The 26,090-nt window shown below is 38.5% G+C and overlaps 2 protein-coding genes across 3 annotated transcripts; both read right to left on the minus strand.

The window, feature by feature from the left end:
- Positions 1–1,350: 1,350 nt before the first annotated feature.
- On the minus strand, positions 1,351–17,891 carry hnf4g (hepatocyte nuclear factor 4, gamma). Of its 2 annotated transcripts, none has more exons than XM_022193706.2 (11): positions 17,702–17,891; positions 9,954–10,119; positions 9,477–9,571; positions 8,650–8,756; positions 8,388–8,537; positions 8,027–8,114; positions 7,471–7,623; positions 6,432–6,481; positions 5,978–6,164; positions 4,489–4,608; positions 1,351–4,045 (listed from the first exon to the last, which is right to left on the minus strand). In XM_022193706.2, the coding sequence occupies exons 1-11, from the start codon at positions 17,730–17,732 to the stop codon at positions 3,924–3,926; spliced, it is 1,269 nt and encodes a 422-aa protein (XP_022049398.2). In that variant the 5' UTR covers positions 17,733–17,891; the 3' UTR covers positions 1,351–3,923. The 2 variants fall into 2 exon arrangements, with proteins under 2 accessions (XP_022049398.2, XP_022049397.2); XM_022193705.2 differs by lacking the exon at positions 17,702–17,891 and adding an exon at positions 13,666–14,424.
- A 156-nt stretch (positions 17,892–18,047) lies between these two features.
- On the minus strand, positions 18,048–20,902 carry LOC110950873 (probable G-protein coupled receptor 141). Its single transcript, XM_051940612.1, has 2 exons — positions 20,599–20,902; positions 18,048–20,108 (listed from the first exon to the last, which is right to left on the minus strand). Exon 2 carries the CDS (start codon positions 20,106–20,108, stop codon positions 19,146–19,148), a length of 963 nt encoding a protein of 320 aa, XP_051796572.1. The 5' UTR covers positions 20,599–20,902; the 3' UTR covers positions 18,048–19,145.
- Between the last annotated feature and the right edge of the window lie 5,188 nt (positions 20,903–26,090).

Here is a 26,090-nt window from a genome sequence, read left to right on the forward strand (position 1 = left end):
GCAACTGCGAAACAAAAGATAAGAACATTTCACATTCCTGTCCATCCTTTCTCCCTCCATCCCTCTATGGCATCATCCCTCCATTTCTCCTCAGGTGGAGCGAGTATCATACTGGTGTGTAATAGCGTGCTGTCAGTGTGGGCCGCGGTGAGGTGCGGGGAGGAGAGCCGGTGCGTCTCAGATGAGATGTGTGACTGGCATGCTAACACACAGTTTTATCTGAGGAAAAAGAGAGAGACAAGGCCCCCACATCTCCTCACTATGGGCCTTTGATTAAAGCTCCCTGGGTGCACACACATGCACACACTTCCAAAAACACACACAGGAGTGTACACACATGTACCCGCTCAGATTATAAATAAATTGCAGGTGGGAGCCAACACACACTTCCTGTATATGCACGTACACACATCCACCCATTGTAGGTGGTGTTGTTTTGACCTAAGCCAGGTAGCTTGTCCATTATGGAGTTGATAGGAGGATTTGGCCATGTTGATTCTAGACAACATCATCTCCTCGCCATAAATAACCTGAGTGTTTTCTCTGAGTCACACAACAATATACAGAGAATAAGAGCTCTCAGCTTTATCCCCCGGCCTCATCCACTGCACGCAAACACTCAGCCATACACATAAACTCCCAGAAAATGATTTTGTGGATGGACATAAACAAAATCACAGATTTAAAAGTACAGTTGGCCCCAGTGCAGCTCAGTTTCAGGGTAAATTACCGCTTTGCATTCTAGTTTGGCTTCACTATTTGTCTCCAAGCGTGTTCTCTCGGATGGGCGATGGGGGAAGCTAGTTTGATTTTAGATGAGCAGCATCATCCGACAGTGTGGTCTCAATAGCTTGCCAATAAAGTATGGATACAAACTATATATCCCTGACCAGTGGAACTATGGGGGAGCATAATGACTTCCATGAAGAAAGTAATGGACAAAGCATACTCAGAGTGACAGCATGTGGGTAAACCATTTTTGAAATACATTTCAATCAATTTATCATCATGTGTATGTCTGTATTGTGTTCCTTGCAGGATCAAATATGAAAAAATGTCAATTTAACTTTTCTTACATTAAGCAAAAATGTACTGAAATGATTTGTCGGGGCTGTAGCAACAAGCAGATTGGATAGGAATCTCTTTTTTCGATTGCGTATTTGATTCACTTTTTCCCTATTTTATCTAAACAAGAAGCACGAACACACACACACACACACATGTATATGTAATCCACATTCACTGACCACTTGTTTCATCGCTTCTTCAAAATTGTTTAATCAACACTTAAATTAAGAAATGTACAAGTCATCAACACAAACCAAAAAAAGGCATTTCATTCAATAAAGTGAGAAAAGCAGTCAGATAATTTAGATATTTTCTATCATTTATGTCACTATGTACAGCAAGTTAAATATTACATTTTATCCATATTACTTTATGCATTTAACATGACATTTTTAAGAATTATTGTGATGTTGATCGTTGTTCAAAAGCATTTATATGTTTTAGCTGCTATTAGTTTTTATTAGGACTATGCACACGTCACTGTGTAAGTTATACACTGTACACACACACACACACACACACACACACACACACACACACACACACACACACACACACACACACACACACATATATTTGTATATGCTCAGTATAAAATGCCAACAACAGTATTTTTTGTTGTTTTGTAATTTAATTGTCAATTACTTCCTTCATAAAATCTAGAAAATCTGAAACAAACAAACAAGAACACATTTCTGTGGTTCGATTAAACAAAAGAACTGATCTTAGATCTTAGTTTAGAGGTTTCTTGTGATGCATACTGTCTAAACAAAACACTGTATTCATTCCTTATTTGATAGCTGTTTTCAATTAATTCTTCCATTGTTGTTTCCTCAGAAACATCTCATTATTTTTTTAATATTTTAAATCTCTGGAATTCAATAGACAGGCTCATTATGCCCAGTCCAGTAAGTATTATTTTAATGCTACGTTACAAAGCATTTAATCATAAAATCATTTGTTTAAACCAACCCAACATCAAAATGTTGGAACACTGTCATGTCCATAAGCCACATGTCTACAATGATGTGCCTTAAGAACATGGAAGAACTGACAATAAAACCAGCACTACGGTTGTTTTGATTACAAAGAAGCCCATCTTGTTTAACTAAATCATAGTTTAGTGTTTGTTGCATTTTTCACTTCATTTGAAGTGATATTGTAAGGTTTAAGGGCTCTATTTTCCTGAAACATCACAGACACAAACACAATTGGGTGTGATGAGCAAATTTTGTTTGTAATTTTCTCATCTCATCCCCTTTAAAAGAAGCAACAAGTGCGACAAAATGAAAGAAACTTAGAGAGAGAAGCAAAGTGCTTGAAATTCCAAAATAATGAAAAAATAAAAACATGACATCCCACATTTTAATATGTAGTATTTGGCAGTGTAAGTTCTAGACTGAACTGGCAGATAATTGGTGCTGCTGCTGCAGGAGTATCAGTATAGCTGGTTGTGGCTGTGCATTTAATTAAATAGACTCAATTATGTCTTAAAAGTAGCATAAACAAAATAAAGAGAAAACAAGTGTCTCTGTGAAATATCAGACCTAATTTACCAAGCAAAACAAAACATCAAACAGTCGTCATATCCTTTGGAAATACGTCGCATGAGGCTGGTTATTCCTGAACCCTAGTGACTTGTCTGGAGGATTACAGAGTGAATCGACATCAACCCTGTGCTACGTATGCATAAAGTGTATGCATTAAGTGGAGGCCTGTGTATCATTTTCTGGTATCCAGCTGGTCTGAGCTGGTCTAGTGTGCTTTAATTTTTCGGACATTTATTTATCATCGTGCCATTTTGTTCTGCAAGTTTTTATCTTCACCCCCTAACATGCAGTTCTGACTTCATACTTAATTGTGGGTCAGGTCAGGTCTTATATCAATGGTGCAGGTCTGGAATTGATTTAGAAACAATCACAGGTAACAGATAAGTACATCTGAACCTCTCCAGGAGTCTTTTCCTTCCAAATTTTCACACCTCTACACTGGACTCCATACCTCACATGTGTAAACTTGTTTTATAGTGTTCTACCAACATGTTGCATTTGTTCTCGGTGTATAGAAATGGAAGCAACAAGTGCAAATATTTAGTAGGTTATTTCTAATTATTTGGACTCAGAGTTTGGACTTTTAATAAAAATGCGTGTATGTAGCTATTTGATGGAGCTCAGGACTCATCCAGGGCACAGCTGCATTGCTCCAAGATGATTTTACTGTTGAACTTGGAATCCGTTAGCAATGGCGCTCTAGTGTGAGAACATGCCCTTACATGACGGATCCTGCTGCCATGTCGGGAGATTTAAATAATTAATAAAGTTGGTTCTGTGCCATCTTTGCAAATTACACACAACACTCCTCTCACATCAGAGACTGCAGCTGCTATGTGATGAGTACAGCTAGGTTTTAACATAATTTAGGGTAGGTTTTAACATAATTTTTGGGCCTAAATTGTGCCACGTAGTGCAAGAAAATGTCAGCACACCCTGAGCTTCAGCTTCTGTAGTGCTGGGAAATAAACAATAACAGGCGCAGATACACAAGAAAAAAAAAGAAAAAAAGAACTTGCAGCAGATAAAAATTGCACAAAAACTGTGCTTACCTTAATGCTCACATGTGGGAAAATAGAAACCCGCAAAAGCTCCACATGGCTGCTGCTTTCATTATGCCTAAGCCTATGCCTATTGTTGCAGCCACACCAGGAGTCACAGCAGAAAGAAGAAGGGTGAAGTCCAACCACAGACACTGAATAGAGATTGCTGTCATAATTTTTTATACCATGACCGGGGATAATGAACAGGGGGGGCAAGGAAGCTGATCCCATGTCGGATTCTTTGACAGAGTGCAGGAAGGAGTCAGGGGTCGGTCTGTGTGGACGGCGAGGGGCTGGTTGGAGGACAAAGAGACTGGGGAAAGTGTTTGTACATTTCCGGGGCAGGACCCTGAGGAGGCGACGGGATGGGAGTGTCTGGAGAGGCTGCAGAAGAGAGGCAGGGACAGAGGGTCATTTTAGATTGCTTATTTCTTTATTTGCAAATTAACATGTTTTTATGTGGAGCAAAGTAAATGACGTTGTGTGGCCATTAGGTGGTGTGCTACAGCCAAATGCATTTTTTACTGACAAATAAAAACATAGAATATGGCCAATGCTCATCAATTCTGGCAAATTACAGCATTGCAAGAAACATCTAGTGTTTTTTTTTTTTTTTTTTTTTTACAATCCAGATTTTTATTTGTTTGTTTCAACTAAGCTAATGGAAATGCACCTGGTGGCACACACTTTTTTCATAAGAACAGATAAATTGTCTGTGGACTTTGATGTGTGTGTCAGAGGCTTTGCTCTTGTCTTGGTGAGTATCGGACTGCATGCAGGTTGCAGTTTCTTGGAATTGCATTTTGAATTTGAGATTAGAATCTTACCTATTTGTGGAGTGTGAGCGACAGGCATGGTGCTGATGACCAGTGTGTGTCCAGTCACAGGGTCCTGGGCCAGCTGGGTGTGTGCTGGGTGGTGTAGGTGTGTCGGCTCTGATGTTAGCCCTGAACACACAACATAGAGACTCATAAATAAATTGCAACAGACAGTGGTAGAGTTTAACCAGCTGACAGAAAGATGTTTTAATGAACATATAACAGCATATGTGCATGTTTTAGACAATGATTGTGTCAGATCTAAATGACTGGAAGAAAAACCTATGAACGCTCACATTCAATTTGTCCACTCTAATATGTCAAAAATGTATAGATATACATAAGCCAAGGAAAGACAGACTATCTAATTGTATATGTTTGGTTTGATTAACTTGTCTTTGGTTTAGGGGTTGACCAGTTATTAGTTTGGCCAATAATTGGATTGATACTCAACATTTTTCCGATTGTCCAAATCCTTACTTTTTAAAACTGATTTTGTGTAAAATAATTTGAATTAAAAATTCCCTAATTTTGCTCTGATCTCTTCCAATCTGGAGTCATCAGTCTTTTTTCTTAAGCTCAGCACTATTTGATTGGTTATATATTATAAGCAATAGCCTGTCAACACTGAAGGTTAATTGTTGAAAAGATCACTGTTAATTAAACACATGTAGAGCTAAAAAAAAAAAAAAAAGGGGTTTTAATTAAGTCTTCTGTTGGAAAATTTGAATGACGATATTTTCATTTTAATTGCAAATGCATATCAGTTATTCACTCAAAAAAATGTATCTTTCAACCCCAAGTTTGGTTTCAAACTGTATCTCTATGCTTTATAAGTTACCTATTCACATTACTATATATATAATCTCAACTATATTCTAACAGTGGGGGGTTCTGTTTGTATTTTTGTTGTTTTGTATATGGATTAGTTCCGCATTCTGACAAGACGTTGGAAAGTAAAACAAATGCAGCGCTTTCTGTACACCGTCTTCTAACTTGTCATATTCTGGAGGTGTTTTTTTTTAGCATGTATGGTGAAAACTGGAAGACATTTTTGGAGATGACTTTTTACTTTATTTCCATATCTCATCTTATGCTTGAGTTGTCTGTCATGGCCCTCCCGTGGAATGTATTTGATGCATTCTTGCTTTAAGTTCAGGCTTCCTTATTTATACATATTTAGATGTTTGCAGATGTCCCTAGCAGCATCTCATAGCCACTTCAGTTTCTTTCAGCTTTGCCTAATATATACTGTGTGTGAATTATGCAAAGTTGAACCATCTTTCTGTAACATCCTCAACTTTTTACCCAATGTAATATCCTAGAAAACTTTGCAGAGCATATATATATACTTTTAGTTTCCTACATTGCGTCGTAATTCTACAGTTCACCACATTCATCGTTGAGGAGTTCCACTGGAACGTTTGGTGGTGTTTGCTGAAGGTCAGCCTATTTGTCTTTCTGCGGATTTACAAGCACAGAAGTCGTCTGGTCTCACCTCCCAGCAGCATCTCATGCAGCAGGTTGTCTATCTTGGCCAGGCCGCAGAGCTTAATGAACTGGAGCTGTTCGATCATCTGCCAGGTGATGCTCTGCAGGGTGGGCAGCAGGAGTAACAGCTCCCCAAAACGACCCCTGGAGTCATACTGACGGTCATTAATGTAGTCCTCCAGACTCATCTGAACCTACACATACACACACAAGCACACAATACTTTTAGTTTCTAACAATGAAAGAAAATTGCACATTTGTCCTTGTTGACTGGTACATTGATAACAAACCTGTGAAAATGTGAAGTAAAATACATAGTGAGGCTAAAAATGAGGTGACTTCGCTTCTGAAAATCAAGACGCACAGATGTTAATCGGTAACATGGTTGAAAAGTCTGATAAAACGTTCTAAAAACAGCTGCATTTCTGCAATAAGCCAGAAGGGTCAAATGGTTGACCTACCTGCAGTCGCATAGCCTTAATCTTCGAGGGGTCCCGCAAAGACTTTGCATCTGCAGATTGGAAGGCAAAGCATGGAAGAGGGGGATGCATTAAGGTAGGGAGGGATGGAGGACAGGATAGAAGGACAGGATAGGATAAAAAAAAAGCTGAAAGATCAGGGATGGAATTGAGGATATGAGTGAAATTGATGGAACGATTATGGTCAAACTGGGGCATGAAGGCAAAATGAGAGGATTTAGTAAAGGGGAGTTAAATGGGGGGGGCAGGTAACATAAGATGGGGGCAGGGATTGTAGTGACACTAGGCCGAGGAGGCATAAAGAAGGGATGGAAGGATTGGGTTCTAACTAGGAGAGGAAATGTAGCCAGGACACATCGGGAAAAGAGAGATCCAGATAGAAATTGCTATGTGTATCGAACACAATAGCTATAAAAAGTCTAGATTTTAATTGCTGTTTTTTGTATCTTTTCTGAATCAAAACATTGTGTTTAACCATTTCCTCCCTTCTTACGCCTTCTTCTACCACTTTTGTTGGCCTTTTTCACTTCTAATATAAAACAGGACTTGAAACAAGGCATTTATTTAGCTTCTAGTATGAAACAATCCATTACGCGTGTAAATAATAAAAGGAAGGATTAATTTGTGGTCCATCACAAAATACGACCCCACCATTTTTGCACATATGCCATAAAGTTCTGCGCCACAATTATTGACAATATCATTTCTTAGAAATTCTACTGCTGACCTTAACCAAGCAATCTTACTTCCCTCACATTCATTTGAAACTAAAAGCAGCCGCTTGGTTGCTCCAGTTCTCCTAAAATCCCCAAGCTTTTCACTTGCTGGGGCAAACGGACAGAAATTTAATTACATATAATTACAGGCAGCAGTTTCTGAATGGACAAGCAAGAGTGAACCGAAAAATCAGGGCAACCACTCATCCCTAGTAATGGCTACTGGGATATGTTATTAAATGTATCTCACAAATTAGTTGATGGCTGCTGGGTTAATGTACTAAATGTTACTTTTAATTCATTACCTGGGTCAAAGAAGACAATGGCCTTGAGAGCTGCGTACTCGTTGTCATCTATTTGAATATCTTGGAAGGGCTGGATCAGCTCATCTAGCACTCTATTGGCTACGCGACATATCTCTGGTTCTGGACTGTTCCTGTGAATCACGTAACCATTACCTGCAGGCACAGAGAGTAGGCTTAGTGGACATGTTGAGGGGAGGTGACTGTTACTGAAAGATAGGTGTGTGTGAGGTGGGGCAACAGTTTGGAGGACTGTTGTCGCCTTGAGAGAAAGATGCATTTAATCATGAAGACTTTTATTTGTTTCACTCAATGGTAAATATGCGTGCGAAGTGTGGTGACAAAAGGCCCGCTTGAGTGTTTGTAGTAGACAAATCTGCTTACAGTACAATGTTGATGCATGTTGCAGTAATAAATAATGTCATTTACAAGAGACACTTTTGAAGTCAAAAAGAAACAGAAAGCCTTCGTTAATCATTCAAAGCGCTCTCGCTTCAGTGCTGCACCACCCGATTACACCACACATACACAAGATGCCATTCTACGGGTCGGCTTCTACCTAAAATCAGGAAGTCCTTGAATGGCATTGACCTTTTGGCAACCCCGAGCAAGAGGTGTTCACCTGCATGAGCCCTGAGCAAGCTCACCTGGGGACAAACACACACACACACAATTAGAGAAAGAACAATTCAAGAATGCCTCCCATCTTTGCCCTTACATACATCACATATACCCTGATTTAAAGAAACATTGATAACATTCAATCATGGCTATCATCTCTATTTTCATTTTTTTTTTTTTTTGTTTTGCTGAGGTGTATCTTCTTCACAAAAACAGGCCTTTTGAGAACACACACACACCTACAAAGGCTAACCAAAATAGAAAGACAGCGCTCCAGAGCTAAAGTCTAAGTCTGTTACCTGGTCATCCAGTGGCAGTTCTCCAAAGGCGGGAATATATTTGGCCCATTCCACCAACACCAATAGCTGCTGTCTCATAGAATCACAAATATCCCCCACAGTGCCCGACTTCTGCTCTGATACGTCTGCTATTCCAACTGGAGTAGTGATCTGCAGATAAAGAGGAGAAAAAATTTAGTCACACACATGATGTGATGACTGATCGGTTAACGTACAAAGATGGATTAGCATTTAAGTAGGACATTTATTAAAGGATTATCACCTGTTGAGACAATGATTCTGCTTGGGCCAAAATAGTAATGGGTGGCAGGTCTTGGGAGTCGGGGATACTTCTTCGGGAGCTGATCCGATCTCTCTCGTTCTGTACAGCTATGACACAACAGTTAAGGTTACTGTGTAAGTGTGTGCCTGCTTGAATGAACCATAACAGGGAATGAACAGATCCTCCTGTACTGCCCTTATTGTAAAAATCAACCCACTTTCAAGCTGGAGTATGGACTGTAAACTCCTTCCCAGTTTTGTATTTTCAAGAATTTATTTAAGTAGGTAGTTATCACCGTTAAAAAGCTGGTAGGGAGTCCTAAATACAAATGTTGACAGCAGATACTAAGGCAGTTAATATTTAGGAAAATAGCCACACAGGCTGGCATCAGCAAAAGGAGTAAAACGTTAACCAGTGGCGATCCAGAACAACATGTTTCAATAACACATGATTAGGTGTCATAAAACTCTGTGCCAAGGTTATACCCCTCATAAATATACACACACACACACTAAGTAATCTGTTTTATGGCTGAGCCAATTTCAACCATCTTGAAGCAACTTCTCAGACCACAGGTTTAAGCCTCTGCTTTGTGGCAAAAATGAAAATAAACTACATTGAAAAATGTAAAGCACTGATTGCTCACTGAATATGATATAGATGAGACAGTTTTTGCACAAAATTTACAAGATATTCAAAAAGGGGACCTTTTTCTGTGTTTGTATCTCTACATCTAACTCTTTGTACAGTTTCGATATAAAGGAAAATATGATCTTTTTGCTGATAAAGTGTTACAGTTAAGTCATATCCAAGTCAGGTTTCCCTACCTTCTTTTTTCATGCCAGCTCTGAAGCATTTGTTGAGTCTGCAGAAACGACACTGGTTCCTCTTATCTTTATCCACAATGCACTGTCTGCTAAACCTGTACATAGTGAACACACAATGATATAAGTAATGCAAGCCATGATGACTCATTGTACTGAAGCATAATAAGCTGTACCACAACATGATAACTAGACTGAAAAGAAAGTTATCAAGATATCTGCACTTTACCAAAGAGGTGCACATAAAAGAAGGCTTAAGTGTACACTTATGTATGTACATTATGTCTTGTAGTTTACACAAATACACACACACCCACTCTCACACACTGCTTACACAAATAAATGTCAACCACAGTATGTGTACAGTATCTGTCTGCAATGAACATTGTACATAAAGGAGTACATGTCTACTTTTGCTTGTTTGTTTGCTGTGTTTCTGTGCCTAAGTGTGCTCACACAGTCAATCCTTGTTGTGTGTACCTGCAGGTATAGACGTGGTTCTTGCGTATGGAGCGTCTGAAGAAGCCTTTACATCCATCGCAGCTGGAAGCTCCGTAGTGTTTCCCAGTAGCTTTGTCTCCACAGATCGCACAGTTGCTGCTGACCCCATCAGGACCAGGCAGGCTCGGCTCTGTCGGCATGCTGTCTAAAACACACAAAAGCACTCACAAAGGTAAATACACACACATAAGTGCAAAGAGACACACATCTGTATATTACACACACTATGAAAGTGAAATACACCCAAGAAACAGTAGGCAAATGTATTTCAGTCCACAAAACAGTTCAGCATGATAACCTTACTATATCATCAATATGAAATCCCTGTATAGAATTTCAATGCTGTGACAGCATGCTTCCAATTATTGTGAGGGCATAACTCTTAATTCCCCTCAGTATCCATGTCAGATCTTTAGCTTGTTACATAATGCATTGCTGTCTGCTGCATTGTCTTTTTTCAAAGTACCCCTGAGGGAATGGTAAAATCAGAAACAGGGGTTCCCTCAGATCAGATCATTTTCATCGTCGCTCAAAGTCAATGAGAGTCTACCACAAGGACAGTAGTGTGCATGATCAGCAGCAGTTTTGATGCATGGAACATGTAAAGAACAACCTACTCTGCTTGTATGGAATGGAGTTCTCTCAACAGACGCCAGGTGATTATAAAGTAGCAAAGGACGAGTTTTAATCCTTGTTGAGGAGCACACAGAAAGGTGCAGATACCACTGACAGGTAGTCGTATTATACTACACAAATTTTGGGCTGAACACAGTCGTCTGTGAAGGAGGTTAATGTAAATTCCCGCATATCAGAGGAGATGCTAACATTTTTCTCCAACTGTAGAAGCTTGCAAATAAAGAAAGCATAAGCCTTGATTATGTTTCACTATGGACACGGACAGCTGTAAAAACCCACAAACACATAGCTACTGTTAGTATACTACTTTGCTAGTCTGTGGAAGTCCACTTGGAAGAATCAGTTGCATACATGTCCAGTAAATTGTAATTAAGTATTTTGTTCTGCAAAAATAGTTCATGTGAACACAAGTTTTGGGCTGCTCATGGATGCATGTGAAGAGTTCCACACATAGTCAAGCAGACTTATGGAGATAATGAAATTATGTCTCATGGACCCTTGCACACTTGCAAGCATGGAAAGTGTAACACAGAGCAAGCAAAGCATGAGGTAGGTGTGATATTTCACACATATTAAAGTGTGTAGAAAGACTCATCTGCAGATGCCCTTGTGCAGGCCATTTTTTTTCTGCTACATCTACTACACCACAAGACTAGTAGTGTGCACACATGGAATGTGTCAACACTGATCTACTTGGCATGTATGGACTGGAGTTCTCCAAGCAAACTAGAAAATGCTTGATATCACCAAGCACACATCCGTAGAATCCATAGCTGTCCATGCACACACAAGTTAAGCGGATTGCTTTTTTCTTTGGTCCCATCACATCATTAAACACCTCTCCTGTTGGTGAGTACCAAAAAGAGGCAAGACAAAAAGCAGGTGTGGAGAAATTGCAGGCCAAGACAAGAAAGGTTCTTCATGCCGATGCTGCCAAGTGTACAAAAATCACTGACATGTTTGCTGCAGGACCTTCTTTAGCACCCATGGCTGGTGACGGTGGTGCTCACAAAGGTGAGCAGAGGGAGTGTAGAGCTTATATTAAGCAGAAGCTATCAATGGGCTAGCTGTGTAGCTCAACAATATGTTACTCTGGAGCTGAAGTACCCATTGAAATCTTAATTAAACCAAGCAAAAAAATGCCTGTGGTCAACAAACTAGCTCGTGTTTGCAAAGTTATGTTGAGCACATTACAATAAAAACTAATCGTGCATGCTATGTTCTGCTTCACTTTGGCTAGCTTTTATTTTATTTTATTTTATTTTATTAGTTTATTTGAACAGGGACAGTGCACATTAATCAACATTTCTGTAAATGTACCAGTTTTAGCTTGCTGCTCTTATGAACATAGATGTTCACTTTTTATGTTTTCCAGCGTGAGCTGAAAATAACCTCACGTGTCTTACATTGTCTTCCAAGAACCAGCATTTATCAACATTAACAACAGGTGAGTGAGCAGTGTTTGTTGTTTTGTTCATTCATTTAATTAGACTATATGAGTATATGTAAACAGCTACGCTCTCCTGGGATATGGAAAAATATGTTCAGAGGACAGCTTTTACTGGCTTTACAGATTATGTAACATTCATTTGGAAAACTCCTGTCACCTATTGAATCATTTATAATGCTTAGTTGTCACGGTTAAATGTACAGTTTTGCGACATCACCTATTAAAGACACTTAAGAAGTTTCAATTTGCATAATGTTTCTTGATCCCCCTCTGTCTTATTACATGGCTATAATTTTTAGAAAATGTGTTTAGGAAGTGACATGGTTGATTTACATATTACAAGGACAGTGATCAATAGTATTATTTTTATTTTTGTCCCGGTTCAGCCTAGTCCATAGTGAAGTTGCAGAAGTTGGGATGTGAATTATTGCCAAGATATTTGTGTGCCTTTGATTTGTAGTATATGCATTTGCAAATCAGTGGAAAGCACTGAGTGGCAGTTCAATTACCAGGTCTATCAGATATTATAGTCAGTTCTTTATTTTAACTGTCATCTCCTTGTTGTCATCATCATGATAATCACTACCATTATCACCTGCAGCAGTATTGTCACCATAGTTTGCACTGTAATAATTGCTGTTTCTACATATTGATTTCTCTGTCAAAGCCTACAAAGACAAAAACATAGCATTATCGTGAATGAAAAAAAGCTGTTTCAACACAGATCCGTCCACACCCTCCATTCCACACTTTGCAGCCAGTGTGAGAAGAATTAATGTTTGACTAACTTGGGTATCACTGAGATGCATGCTTGTTCCTCGGTAAACACCTTTATGACACATTCATGCAATTCCTATTTTTACATTCTGATTTCATCCTTCTTTCCATAACAAACCCCAGATTTCCTCTTACTCGTACAGTATTTACATATACAAGCAACAGGAAAGTGAAGTTCATATCAAACAATTATTGACACCATTATTACACTTTAATCCAACACTGAAATGACATGAATTTCCCCATCACTGAATTTAGGCACATGGACTATGTTATGTAAAAAAGCACAGTTTTCCCCTTTCTCTAAATAGCAGCTCATTTGCCTTCAGCTGCTCTCACTTCACATTATTAATACATGTCTCGTCTTTCAAACCAACACACCTCCTCATCCTGTTCTGAGGCTGACGACCCATGCCAAATCCTCCTCCCTCTAGGATACATCACGTTAATGAAGAGGCTTCATATTTGAACATACACAGTGCAAGTCTCTTCTCTTTTCTTGGTGCACATCAGCTTCTGATTTGTGCGTGAGTGAGTTGTATCTGTGTCTCAGTCTGTTTTGTCTGTACACTGCCATAATGGATGAGTGGAATTTATCAAGTATGCTGAAAATCAGATGATTTGTGCTCACATTTGTGTCTGTAGTGCATGTCTTGTGCGTTGTGTGTTTGTGGGTTCCTCTAGTTGTGTGTGTGTGTGTGTGTGTGTGTGTGTGTGTGCGTGTGTGCGTTTGCGTGTGCGTGTGCGTGTGCGTGTGCGTGTGCGTGTGTGTGTGTGTGTGTGTGTGTGTGTGTGTGTGTGTGTGTGTCAGCATCCAAATACACTTACCTCCTCCTACATAAAGCACCTCTGCATTCTCAAAGCCCAGTGTGCTGTATGAGGGATCCAGGCCTTCACAGTAGTTGGCTACTTCCATATCTAACAGAGATTTACTCTGAGCAGCAGAAGGATATTTCATTCCTGTTTCGACCTGGTTAACTCTTCTCTTCTCTTCTCTTCTCTTCTCTTCTCTTCTCTTCTCTTCTCTTCTCTTCTCTTCTCTTCTCTTCTCTTCTCTTCTCTTCTCTTCTCTTCTCTTCTCTTCTCTTCTCTTCTCTTCTCTTCTCTTCTCTTCTCTTCTCTTCTGAGTTCTCTCTAAAATCTCTCTTTCTCTTTTTTCTCTCTTCCTGTCTTGGTTTCATCTAATTCTTACAAACATGACAAGGGAGATCCCTGGCATAAAATATCTATAATCCCATCTGATTGGGTTGAACGAGGAGAGGGGAGGAGCTGGGGCTAAGACTTCTCACCTTATTACACCTCACTTATCTGTCCTTCTCCCTCACACTTATCACAGCGATGAATAGATAATGGTGAATGAGATATTTCTCCTCTCTTCTGTCTCTTTTATGTGCCTCTTCTTTTTTCCATGAGATAAATTTCATCATATTTTGTAAAGGACAGCTTGTACACAATGTGGATGTGTATCTGCATGCACAATGGGGTGTTTGTGTGTGCATACATGACTGTGTGTGTGTGTGTGTGTGTGTATGTGTGTGTGTGTGTGACTTGCACATGTGTCCTTCCCAGGTTTCCTAATCTAATCAATAGCAGAGTAAAAGCACCACCACCCCAGCAGATATAATCTATAAAAGACACAAAGTGAAGTAGAAAACACTGATAATTCCCATTAACTCCTCCACAAACACGCTCAATGGGTTTATATTCAACCCTCTGTTTTTAAATCTCCATACACTTTGAAATAAACTGACCATAAACATCTCAAATGACACCCTTATTGATCGCACACTGTGCTTTCACTAATCTGTATGGTTGTTTAACATATTATTTAATTTGCACAGAGCATCATTGTAAACTAAGGCTTAATTCTGGAGGAATTTATTGTAGTTGCAGTGTCATTGTTTGTGGATTTTTTTTATCAGTAAAAATCAACATTTGCATTGCTTTTTAATAAGATTTTTTAAAATGCCAACACTCTAACCGCGACTTTTTCCTTCCCTTTGAAACACTTCTTTTAAGTTTTCTTACTGTAAAAATAGGCCAAATTTCATGAGAAGTGTTCTTTATGTGGAAGGGAAGCAGACGACTTTAAAAATGGAAATCAAAAATGAAAGTTTAAACCCTGAGCACCCCCTCTTCCTCTTTGGGGCCGGGCACATTATAGACATTCTCTAAATTACTGCCATGGCATAAACCAGTTAAAATGTTCCTTCCCACCCTTTTTTACACCAAGGGTTTCACTGCACTAAATCTTATTCTGTGGCTAAGTTAATCAGTTTGTGGCATTGTGTTAGAAAGGGCTGTAAATGATAACAGGCAGTACTACGTGAGACTTGATGCCCTACATCAGTAATGAGCGGACCGATCAGAAAAGCACACAGAATATGAGAAACCGAGGGGATAATATATTGTCACTTTAGGCAGAGTACATCAGAATACACATTACCACAGATTACTGACTGGGCTCGAGGAGAAAAAGCTATTAGTATTTGGTCACAGGGTAATAACAGATATAATATTGGAGGCTGGGATAAAGGAGTTAAGAGACAGAGGCAAGAAGTAGAGAGGGGAAGGAGCGAGAGAAGTGATAGAGAGATTATATTTTAACCAGGCAGTAAGGTTAGGCCTCCTGACTCATCAAGTTTGTGGAGAGTGGGGAAGAATTTACTCTTTACAATCATGTTCTCGATCACCAGTGAAGCTGCAACTACAGCAGCATTAGAGCAGATTTAGGAAGCTTAAAATATGCTTTAAAGTATGAAGACATAAAGGGTACAGTGTGGATGTGCAAGGTGGTTTTGTGAGAGGCTATAAGAGGTGATCAGGATGGTTTAATACACTGAAACAGAGCAAGACTCATTGGGCTTTTATGCTTGCAGACATACACAATAATAGAAAAAAAATCAATATTCACTGAAAGGTAAACATCTTTACACTATAGCTATTGTTGAACAAGCAAAAAGCTATAAAAAAAAATCTCTTCTTAGGCTCACCTTCATTCTGAAGTGCAAGGACAAACAACAGTGATTGAAGTCTGTTACTGAAAGTTCATTTGATCTTTTTCTTTCTACTTTTTGAATATAAGAGCCTCTAGATTTGGTGGGATGGCAACATATTATTCAGAAACAAAGAATCTGATCAGCTGTGTGTGTTGGTAATTACAGGGATTAGGACTACTCTGAATGGGACAGAAACCTAATGTAAATCAAATACACTTTCTTGATCACACCTCATATTGGCAAAACTTGACAGGCATGCATCCAAGCTGAGGTCACGCCTCAGATTTTGCAAAGTCTAAAACGAGAACCTAGCTGTATCCCTGCAAAAGACGAAATGTCAAACTACTGGGGAGTAACTTTATTTAGGAGGGATTTGTTCTCTTTTTTAAGAGTATTTTGGGACATTTATATTTATTTGGTAGTGAAAATTAAATAGCAAGAGGCAGGAAAAGCTGAGGTTATGGGCTTACCCAGGTTGTTGCTTTTGTTCATGTCACAAATATGTTAAAAACATAATGCTGATTCACACATTTTATAGGTGAACATATAAGATTTATACTGAAAGCATGATTTACACAGGTAAAACAACAACAGGTCTTATGACTTCTTCCAGGACATAACTGAGAAACCTTGCATCTGCCTAGCAACCTAAAGCTCTCTGTGGCCATAAAACCCAGCGCTAAGAGGCTGTCTCTGTGTGAACTGGCCATAATACTGTCGCCTCTATTTAGACTGCAGGTTTTAATAGTCACAGATGATGATTAGCCACCTAACGCACTTTTGTAAAGCCCTACTTCCTGATAGCCAGGCAACAGTAAAAAGTACACAGTTCAGTAAAACAGCATTCACCCCTTAAACTCCACACCATTTCCTCCACATTTGCTTTTATTTGTTGCCTTGTTTTCCAGTTCGGAAACCAATGATGTTTGTGTGCAAGTAAAGAGAAGCGTAGGTATAAACAGATGTAGTGTCACTTGTCAGCTGCACTTCCTTAAATTTTAGAGGTATGTGCCGGCTCAGAAAATGCACCACAGTTCCCTCGTGTCTTCAGACTGTAGTTACCACAATTACTTGCGCAATTTAAGGAAGTTCAATAAAGCATTATTTACATATAAGACTGTCAGCTCTCTGAATGTCTCAACATAGCTTCACCATTGCAATCTACACAAAATTACTTCAGCTCTGTGGTTTGTATTGCATTGCATTATATATGTGTCTACATTTGTGTGTGAACGTGTATATTTAATGTTTTGGCCAAAGCCAGAAGTGTAGTAACCATGGATAAAACTGGCATTTTTCTGTAGGTATACAAAAGAAGCCCTTAAGAATCTTTAATCTGAGGGTACGGATGTTAATTGATTACGATAGTGATTTTAAAAAATGGTATTAAATAATAAGACTGGGTTTATTTTCAGTGCTAACATCACAAAACGTGTCAGAGAACAAAAAATGTGAATGAATCACCACCTTCCTCTTTAGCAGTCCTTCGCTTTTGTTACAGATTATGTCCTTGTGCAGGTGATATGGGTTATCACATGATCTTTACAGCACAGAATGCATGACAAAGTAAGTCTTTCTTATCTGTTTTTTTGCAAAATGCTGTCTGCGGACAGAGAGGTGAGCTCTGCTTGTACTGTATATCAGCAGCGTGTGTGTGAAGCAGGAGTTTCACCATTACCACCAAAATACTAAACCACGTGATTTAGGGGAACACGTCCGCAAACTTCCTTGAAAAACTGCTAAAGGTAAGCTTCACTTCCTCTATAAAAGCAGTACCACATCCTAATATACTCACTCTTTTTTAATCCCAATGTGTATATTTAGATTTTAATGATAATATACTGAACAAGAAAAGCTCGACTTACCTGTGTTTCTTTTCCTGCCTGGGATGTGCATTTATCCAGGTGTACTTGTTCCCTGAAAGTGAGCAGCCCTCAGTGTGCCGTTAGCCTAAATGACACTGAGCATGGGAAAATGGTTAAGGTGTTCGACAACATTAAAAGGTAAGATTGGAGAGCTGAGCGGCCTATAATTCATGAAGCGACACATTGGTTGGCGCCACCATAGCCCTGTCATTAGATCGATTTACTAAACAAACTCAAACTAGGGTGGGGATGTTAAACAGTAACCCAGCGCCATAAAAACAAAAAGGAAAAGATCCCCAGGTGTGTGTGTGTGGTTGTGTGCGTATGTCTATGTCAGGCAGGACCTCTAACACCACCTCAGAGGGCAGAACATAGGAGATCCAAGAGGTCTGAGGTAATGTTTCACAAAATAATGGGGGAGCAGTAATGATTTTAGATATTTATTTCTCGTCTCAGCTATGCAGCCGAACACTTGAGCTATGTACACAGGGGTTAAGTGTTAGCAAATACAGTGAAATTAATTTAGTTGTCATCTCCACTCCTTTCATGCCTTTCAGATGAAGTTAAGTGATGAAAAATAAATCCATAGTCTTTGAGTACATTACACAAATCACAAGCTTTGAGCTGCATGCAGTATAAACACAGACCAGCAGGTGGCAAGAGTTCACTCATTTTGAGTCAAAAGTGAATGGCAGTTTGCAGTCCTGCCAAATTCTTTCAGCATTTTGATCAATAGAAGAACAGTTTAACAGTTATGTAACATCTGCTGTTTGACTTTGACTGTTGCACGTCACACGTCTCTCCCCAAGTTCCCCGACTCTCTATGGACACCTCAAGTATCAAGTAGGACACAAAATATCAAATAATAACATTTGTTATGATTAAAAGACAGAAGCACAGTTTAAGTGTTGTATAATTTAAAAATAATAACTTCACATGGCACAACAGCGGTAGAACAAATGAAGCAGAATTAGCGATGTCTTGGATTACAGCGGTGCTCTTTTTATGTGTTTTTGAAAATGACCAAAAAAAGAACAAGCTACACAAATCAAAGAAAACGGACAACAGCCCTATAAGATCATTTTGTCCAACTGATGCTCATAAAGGTTCATATTTCAAAGAAACTCTCAAACAAATGCTGATAGAAACTGAAAATAGTTTGCATGCTAATTGCACTATATGTACCGCTTAAGGATTTTTAGTCATCTTTCTGCTCTTTACATTCTCTTTTTTTGTTGTTTTTTTGTTCTTTTATTCCATCTTATCTGTTTAAATGATTATTCTGATGCTATTTTTGTACGGTTGTTCTGATATCAAATATCTGCATATATGGAGCTCCAACAAAATAAAGTACAATCAATTGAAGCCATAACAGCAAAAAAAAAAAAATGTAACTGAAGTCTCCTGAAACCCCGTTCACACACATTCATCATACCCACAGTTTTCAGAAATTCCTTCCTACAAAACATATGTTGCAAGTTCTCCTCCCCATGAACGTGAGCATGTCCAAACAGTTAAAAGTGGTTAAACTCAGAAACACCTCATTAATATTCTGCAAGTCAATATTCTCCAAGTAATAAAACCGAAAAAGGTGGTAGGGAATGAAGCACACCACCATGATTAGGGCGAAGCACATGCTCTTCAGCTGAGCCCCAAAGTCCTGCTGAGAGGTGCACCCCTGGCGATGCTTCTTGTATAGAACCCAAAGGACTTTGGCTTGGAGGGCTGTCAATGTGGTCGCTACCACTATGATCAAGGTGCTTATGATGTAGTTAGCCGCAATAGCAGTCTTTATACTCTTTCCAAAATTGAAGCAATGTCCATTAGTGCTGTTGCTGTTGCTGTTGCTGTTGTTGACGTTTTCCTGTGGGTGTTTGCCGTAGGAAAAATGGATGACACATGGGACCACGACAAGCACAGTGATCCACACAAAAGCGCTTAAAAGGAAAGCATGAATTCTCTGGAAGTGCACCATCTGGTTAGCTTTGTTGTAGAAAGTCAGCAGCCGGGTGATGAGGATGATCACGTAGAAGATAAAAGACATGTACATGTGGATGTGGATCATGCCACTGACCATTTTGCACCACCCCCAGCTCAGGCTCCAGTGATTAGTGGCATAATAGTAAATTCGAAAGGGCACCGTGAGGAGGAAGATGAAGTGGGTAAAGATGAGGTTGAGTACAGCGATGGAGGTGGTGGAAGTTGAGCTGGATTTCATGATGTGCATCATCAGACTCAGACTAATGGTGCCGCAGAGTAGAACCACAGAATAGATGACTAGGAGGACTGTGTGGTACTCAGAAGCTTTCATATCAGTCGTTGCCTTTGAGGTTTGGAGTACAGAGGTCATGGTCATTGTCGAGCTTTCGGCTGTGGAGACTGTGCTGTTGCCGACTGTAGAAGTCATCTTAAAGAGAAAAAAGAAAGGGAAGACGTAAGAGGGAGGCACAGCATAAATAAAAGACATAAAGACAAGGGCAGAAATTGATAGTGAGACATGAAAAATCAGTGAAAAGAGAGTAAACAAAGAGAAGACTAGAGAGAAGAGAGAAGTAAAAACTGCACATTATTAGACACTGCACATAATATTTACCTACTTTACTGCTACTTTGAGTTGGTTACATTTGACCACATATTCCAGATAAAGGCACTAACCGCAACATGATTTTAGTCTGCTATCTTGTATATCTTCGGGTGGTTTACCTATGGTTAGGTTAACAGGAAACAAGACTGCAAAAACGTAACTCACCAAGCACCTCAGTTAGACTAAAATGAAAAATTACAGCGTTTGAAGGGTTGAGAAGTACAGATGACTGTTGTTTACCATTTAATTATTAACAAAAAAAACAATGCTAGAATATAAATGGCCACAGTGCAGCGTTGACAAACTGACTTACCTTTTGGTCGAGGAAGAAGTGGCTGCCGAGTGCTCCTATACATCAAAGTAAGGCATTGAAGGAAGTGGCTGCCCGCTACTTTGGTGGGTTTGCTCAGTGTCGGTGATGCTGGGAAAAGTTCTGCATGTGAGATTTTATTAAAATGAAAATGTAGGTGTCTCTGTTTCTGGGTGTTTGCTTGCGTGTTAAGAGGTCAATGCGTGCCAATATTTCGGGGAAGCAAAGGTTATGAAAATGAAATGTGTGTGTTGTGAGAGGCCAACGTCCTCTTTTGCATATTGTCTGCCTGTGTTCTGTGATAAACAGGAGGTGACTGCTAACCCATGTCAATGCAACCACAGAGCTAGTTGCTTCCTCCTTTTGGTCACCCCCATTAAACAGCATTTGCTTTGCATGAAATGCAGACAGTTACAGTACAATTTGATACTGTGCACAGAGTGGATTACTTGTGGATTCCTCAATTAAAGAAAAAGAGTTGTAGTACACATCTACTAATCTTTAGAATTATATTACCAAAGAGGTAACAGCTTTATGAAATATGAAAGTACTTTTCCATCTACATTTCAAGACAGAATGATTCAAATAGAATGCATAACTTGATCAATATAAGCAACTGCAAGAACTTGTTCCTATTAAATCTGTTAACAAATTCTGCTGTATTTCTCTCTCTTTTAATATGTGTTACGTTAAACTAGTCAGTACTCCATGCAGGCATAACTCTTAATTAGTTGACTGTTAACACTCTAAAAAATATTAACAAATTCAAATAGAAGAAGTGAGCCAGGATGTGGTGATGCTAACAAAGATGTTGGCAGACGTGTTTATCTCTGGTGAATATCACAAGTCACATGGGAAATACACTGCAAATGACACTGGCTAATTATTAAGGTGACTTTGCAAGACTTTGAGTTATCGATTAAACTAAAAATAATCTTATTTATGGACAAAATTATTTATTGTCGAATTAAGGAAACACGTTGCTGCATTTCCCAACACAGAGAAGAAAACCCCTTGTAATCACCCTGACCACAAATGTGACACCATTCTAAAGAATCAGCCATAGTTGGGGAAGGAATATAAAAGAGTAGTCAGTTTGTGCAACAAACACTTCCCTACTTTACTATTCTGTATTAAAGTTCCACGGGTTGATTTTGTAAGTGAATTTTTGTATTTGTATTTACTATTATTGTTATTTGTATTTTATTTTTTAAAGGAACCTTCAGGAGCAGATCTTTTCTCAGCATTCAAATAGTTAAATTTACCAAGGAGTTTTCAAATACGACCACAGTTCTAGTGTGGGCCACAACAGGATGTTTTCTAGGGCACTTGGTCTGCAGTTGCTTTAAGGACATTTTCTTTTACTTTCTCTAAAGTTTTAATAAGTTTAACACATGCCTATGGCTCCTCGTGTATGTATACATAGACTACAGCAGCTAGTCTTGAAAAAAAATGGAAATTGTTTTTTTTTTAACATATTTGAACAAGAAAACATTTAATTATCTTTGAAATATTGTCTGCAGATAAAAGTGCCACCAAAAACATCACAAAAACATCTTTCAAAATCGTTTACTGGACAAAATGTTTTAATCTGGTAATATTTGTCAATGGAAAAAGTAAGTGGCCTCAGAATTACTATTGCCCCCTGTAGTAGACATAACTAAATCTAGGAGTTTTGCAAGCGTCACCAAGTGTGTAACATCAGATTCCTGACATTTTTGACCACTTTTCAATGCAAACGTAATGAAGCTGCAAGATGTTTGAGGGTTTTCATGCAACCCATCTCAAATGCCTCCATTGGATTTGGATTTGTGCCTGTTTTTCTTGACGAGGACATTCCAAAAATCTCCATTTCTTCTTCTCGAGGGATTCTTTGGTGGATGTTGAAGTGTGCTTAGGATCATTATTCTGTTGAAAGGTTTACATCGGGTTCAACTTCAATTTCAACTTTCTGAAAAATGGCCTCACATCAGGGGCGTCACTAGGTTTTAAGGACCGGGGGGCCTGAGCACAGGATGTGAGTGAATGTTTAAATTCACAAACAGCCAATAAAAACTGAGAAATTGCTTTTCCATTTTTTGGCCAGATTTAGATTTATTCAGAGATACTTTACTGTGTAAATGTTTTAGGCCACAGTGGCCATGCCAACTTGTGACCAGACCTTAAAGTGAGATTTGGTCTGTGTGTGATGCTGGTGGGGGGGTCTAGGGGCCCTCTCCCAGAACAATTTAAAAATTATTGATCCTATTTCCTGCATTCTGGTGTATTTTAAGAGCATTTTGTTAAAATTGTATGACAGAGATAACATTAAGGGATAATAAAAAAAACATTAAGCTTAAAAATATCAGAAAAAAAAAACAGAGCAAGGGCAGGCAGTATTGAAAATGGTTCTTCTTGTAAAATATGGATGAAAGTTCTGTGATTGGATGTGCACAACACATTTCAGTATTTTCCATAAATATCTGCATAATTGAAATAACTCCAGCAACCACTTTGTAACATTTGTATGGAGGATTTTAATGCACATACTCAACAGCTTCAAGTTGACCACATCAGCCAGCTAAACAATAAAAAGTGCTTAAGCAAAAACAAAACATATCTTCATAACTTAAATTATCCATTCACTGAACAGAATTACAATCAGACACTAAACTCTCTATTAAATGCCAAAACAATACATGTGATTCTAAAAAATTCAACAGCTTTACAAACTCTAAGATCAAACTCTACAAGGATCCAAAATAAGTTGGACTTCTACATGAGAGCTTTAATTATTCTTCATCTACTTCCTGAAAAGTTTGGTCAATAAAAAAGACAAAAACTAATATTTTCAGCTGAACTAAAGACAGACTTTGTGTTTTTTCTGCTCACATGTTGTGTTGTTGTTAACTTACTCTTTCAACCCCCTGGAAACCAGCGTTTGTCCTGTTTTTGTGTTGCTCCTCGGAGACAGCCGGTTGTAATGTTTTTTGAGCAACACACCATACTATGATGTTTTTATAATGATGGTTCTACTATGGAACCAGTTTGACATGTTCAGGCGTTCTATGTGTGAAAACTCAGAGATTTCAGGTATCAGAAGGTGGTTTTCAACTTTCTTTGTTAACTTTCTGCTTCAACTTTAAACTAAATTTACTTCACTAAGCTAGCCCTCTGGTCTTCCAGTAAGTTGTGTTCCTATTGGCTGTCCAGGTGGCTGCTTGGTGTTATCAGGAACAACTGAGCAGCTAAGTATCTTCCTGCTTTATTTGGCTGCAGTCAAACATTTTGTCTACTTCTCTTCACTGAACCGGGTTTGGTTCCATTGCTTTAGGTTGTTCTTTAGGCGTTCCAGCAGTAAAATCGACTTTAATGTGTTTCTTGATGTGTTTTACGGCTTTGTACTGGATAGTTGTCTTGGTAAATGTGGTTCTTTAGCCACAGTTAGCACATGGTGCTAATGTGTGCAGTGATTAGTGGATTTGGTGCAGCTGAGTTGTGTCTTTATCTTGGCTGTAGTGAGTCTTGAGAGGTTTTTGGTCAGACACATTCTGCATTCTTGTTTGTGAACCAACGTTGGTTGTCCAGAAGATAAGAGCTCCTGTCCTGATTCTCTGTTTAAAGAGCTTCTCTGGTAGGTTGCAAGAGACTTTAGTGTTTGGGTTGTGCTAGTTTGGTTTTTCATTTGGACGATTAGCTTGAGGCCCCTCCATGTGGTTTAGTGAGATTTTCTGGAACTGTTCTACAAAGCAACCTGCAGCAGAAGAGACTTAGAGAGTTTTTAGGAAGTTCTGGAGACCAGACTTGGGAGCAGCAGAAACATTTGTCAGTAGTTGGAGCAGGAGAAGGTGAGCTTCAGAGTAGAAATGAGAAGGAAACCTTCTTGACCCGTGTGGTGAGGTCCTGTACTAAGAGTTTGAGCAGGTTGTGAAGAGTCTGTAGTTCTTTGGTCTGAAACAGAAGACTCAACTCATTAAGGGAGAAAACGGGAGATATTGTTGGTTCTTCTGTCGCTCTGCAGTTTCCTTAGACTGAGTATCAAGTTTCTATTTTAAATGATCTACCATGTGAACCCAAGAAGACTTCAATAAACTTCTTCCATCCCCTGAACACAACATTTTATTACCTTGTTAAACCTTTTTTATATATGTTTTTGAATTTTAATCAAAGTTTTAGCATAGTTTTTTTCTTTGTTTAGTTTTGTCATCTGCGTGAAAGGTGCTAAACAAATAAAGTTGAATTGTTAAACTGAATAATTGACTAACTCATGATTGTGACAACAGAAGTATTTTCATTGTGACTCAAGGGTTTGTTTCATTTTTAAGGTTGGGGTTAAAATCTTGACAGAAAAAACATTAAAGAAATGAACTATGTTAAAAACAATTAATTCAAAGGAAAAAACATTTAATACAATAAAACTTTTAAAAGGAATATTAAACAATAAATACAATTAAATTATATTAGACAAAATATTAGATACAAAACATTATGAAATTAAACATTTTTAAACAAAAATATTAAAGATGAAATATCTTAGATAATTAAACATTTAAAAAATACAATTAAACATTTAAAAAATACAATTAAACAGGAAGAATACAAAACATTTAGTTAGATTATTAAACCTTTAAGAGGACAAACCATTTAATTAAAAAATTAAATGTTTATTTTGGGGGCTGCGTAGTGGTTAGCACTTTCGCCTTGCAGCAAGAAGATCCCTGGTTTGAGTCTCGGCCTGAGCCTGGGATCTTTCTGCATGGAGTTTGCATGTTCTCCCTGAGCATGCGTGGGTTTTCTCCGGGTACTCCGGCTTCCTCCCTCAGTCCAAAAATATGCTGAGGTTAATTGATGACTCTAAATTGCCCATAGGTGTGAATGTGAGAGTGATTGTGTGTCTGTATATGTAGCCCTGTGACAGACTGGCGACCTGTCCAGGGTGTCCCCTGCCTTCGTCCGAGTCAGCTGGGATAGGCTCCAGCACCCCCCCCGCGACCCTAGTGAGGATAAAGCGGTGTATAGAGAATGGATGGATGGATGGATGGATGTTTATTTTGAAAATTAAATCTTAAAGGCAAAACTTTAAATAGGAATTAAGCAGAAAATTCAATGAAGCATTTTTAAAAAATTAAACATTTCAAATGGTGGTAAAACATTTAAAAAGAAAAACCTTAAAGATTATATCTAAAAATAAAACATTGGGAAAGAAAAGGAAATTTTTCAAACAAGCCGATAAAACATTTGAAAAACAAACAAAAAGACTAAACATTTTAAAATTAAATCAGACATTAGAAAAGAATAAAAGGTGAGAAAAGAACAAAACTAAACATTTAAGAAGAATCAAACTAAAGACAAAACATTTGAAAAGACACCAGTTAGACTTTAGAAGATCAAATTAAAGAGAAGAGACAATAAAACGATCAAAAAGAGCAAAAACAGATAAAGGTCTTAAAGCATTTTCTAGTCTGAAATGAAAACATTAAGTTGTTTCTTCAAACATTTCCTCTTTCTATATTCTT

Source organism: Acanthochromis polyacanthus, chromosome 20 (assembly GCF_021347895.1).
Source record: "Acanthochromis polyacanthus isolate Apoly-LR-REF ecotype Palm Island chromosome 20, KAUST_Apoly_ChrSc, whole genome shotgun sequence".
In the NCBI taxonomy this organism is placed as follows: domain Eukaryota; kingdom Metazoa; phylum Chordata; class Actinopteri; family Pomacentridae; genus Acanthochromis; species Acanthochromis polyacanthus.

Bases quoted from the DNA above. Each gene is read 5' to 3' on its own strand.
- hnf4g (XM_022193705.2), bottom strand. From the start codon at position 13,795: ATGAAATATCCTTCTGCTGCTCAGAGTAAATCTCTGTTAGATATGGAA. The intron at 7,624-8,026 runs GTAGAAGCCGAC...CTGTGCCTGCAG, and splicing joins CAAGGACTTCCTGATTTTAG to GTAATGGTTACGTGATTCAC. The intron at 6,482-7,470 runs GTAATGAATTAA...TCCAATCTGCAG, and splicing joins CATTGTCTTCTTTGACCCAG to ATGCAAAGTCTTTGCGGGAC.
- LOC110950873 (XM_051940612.1), bottom strand. From the start codon at position 20,108: ATGACTTCTACAGTCGGCAACAGCACAGTCTCCACAGCCGAAAGCTCG.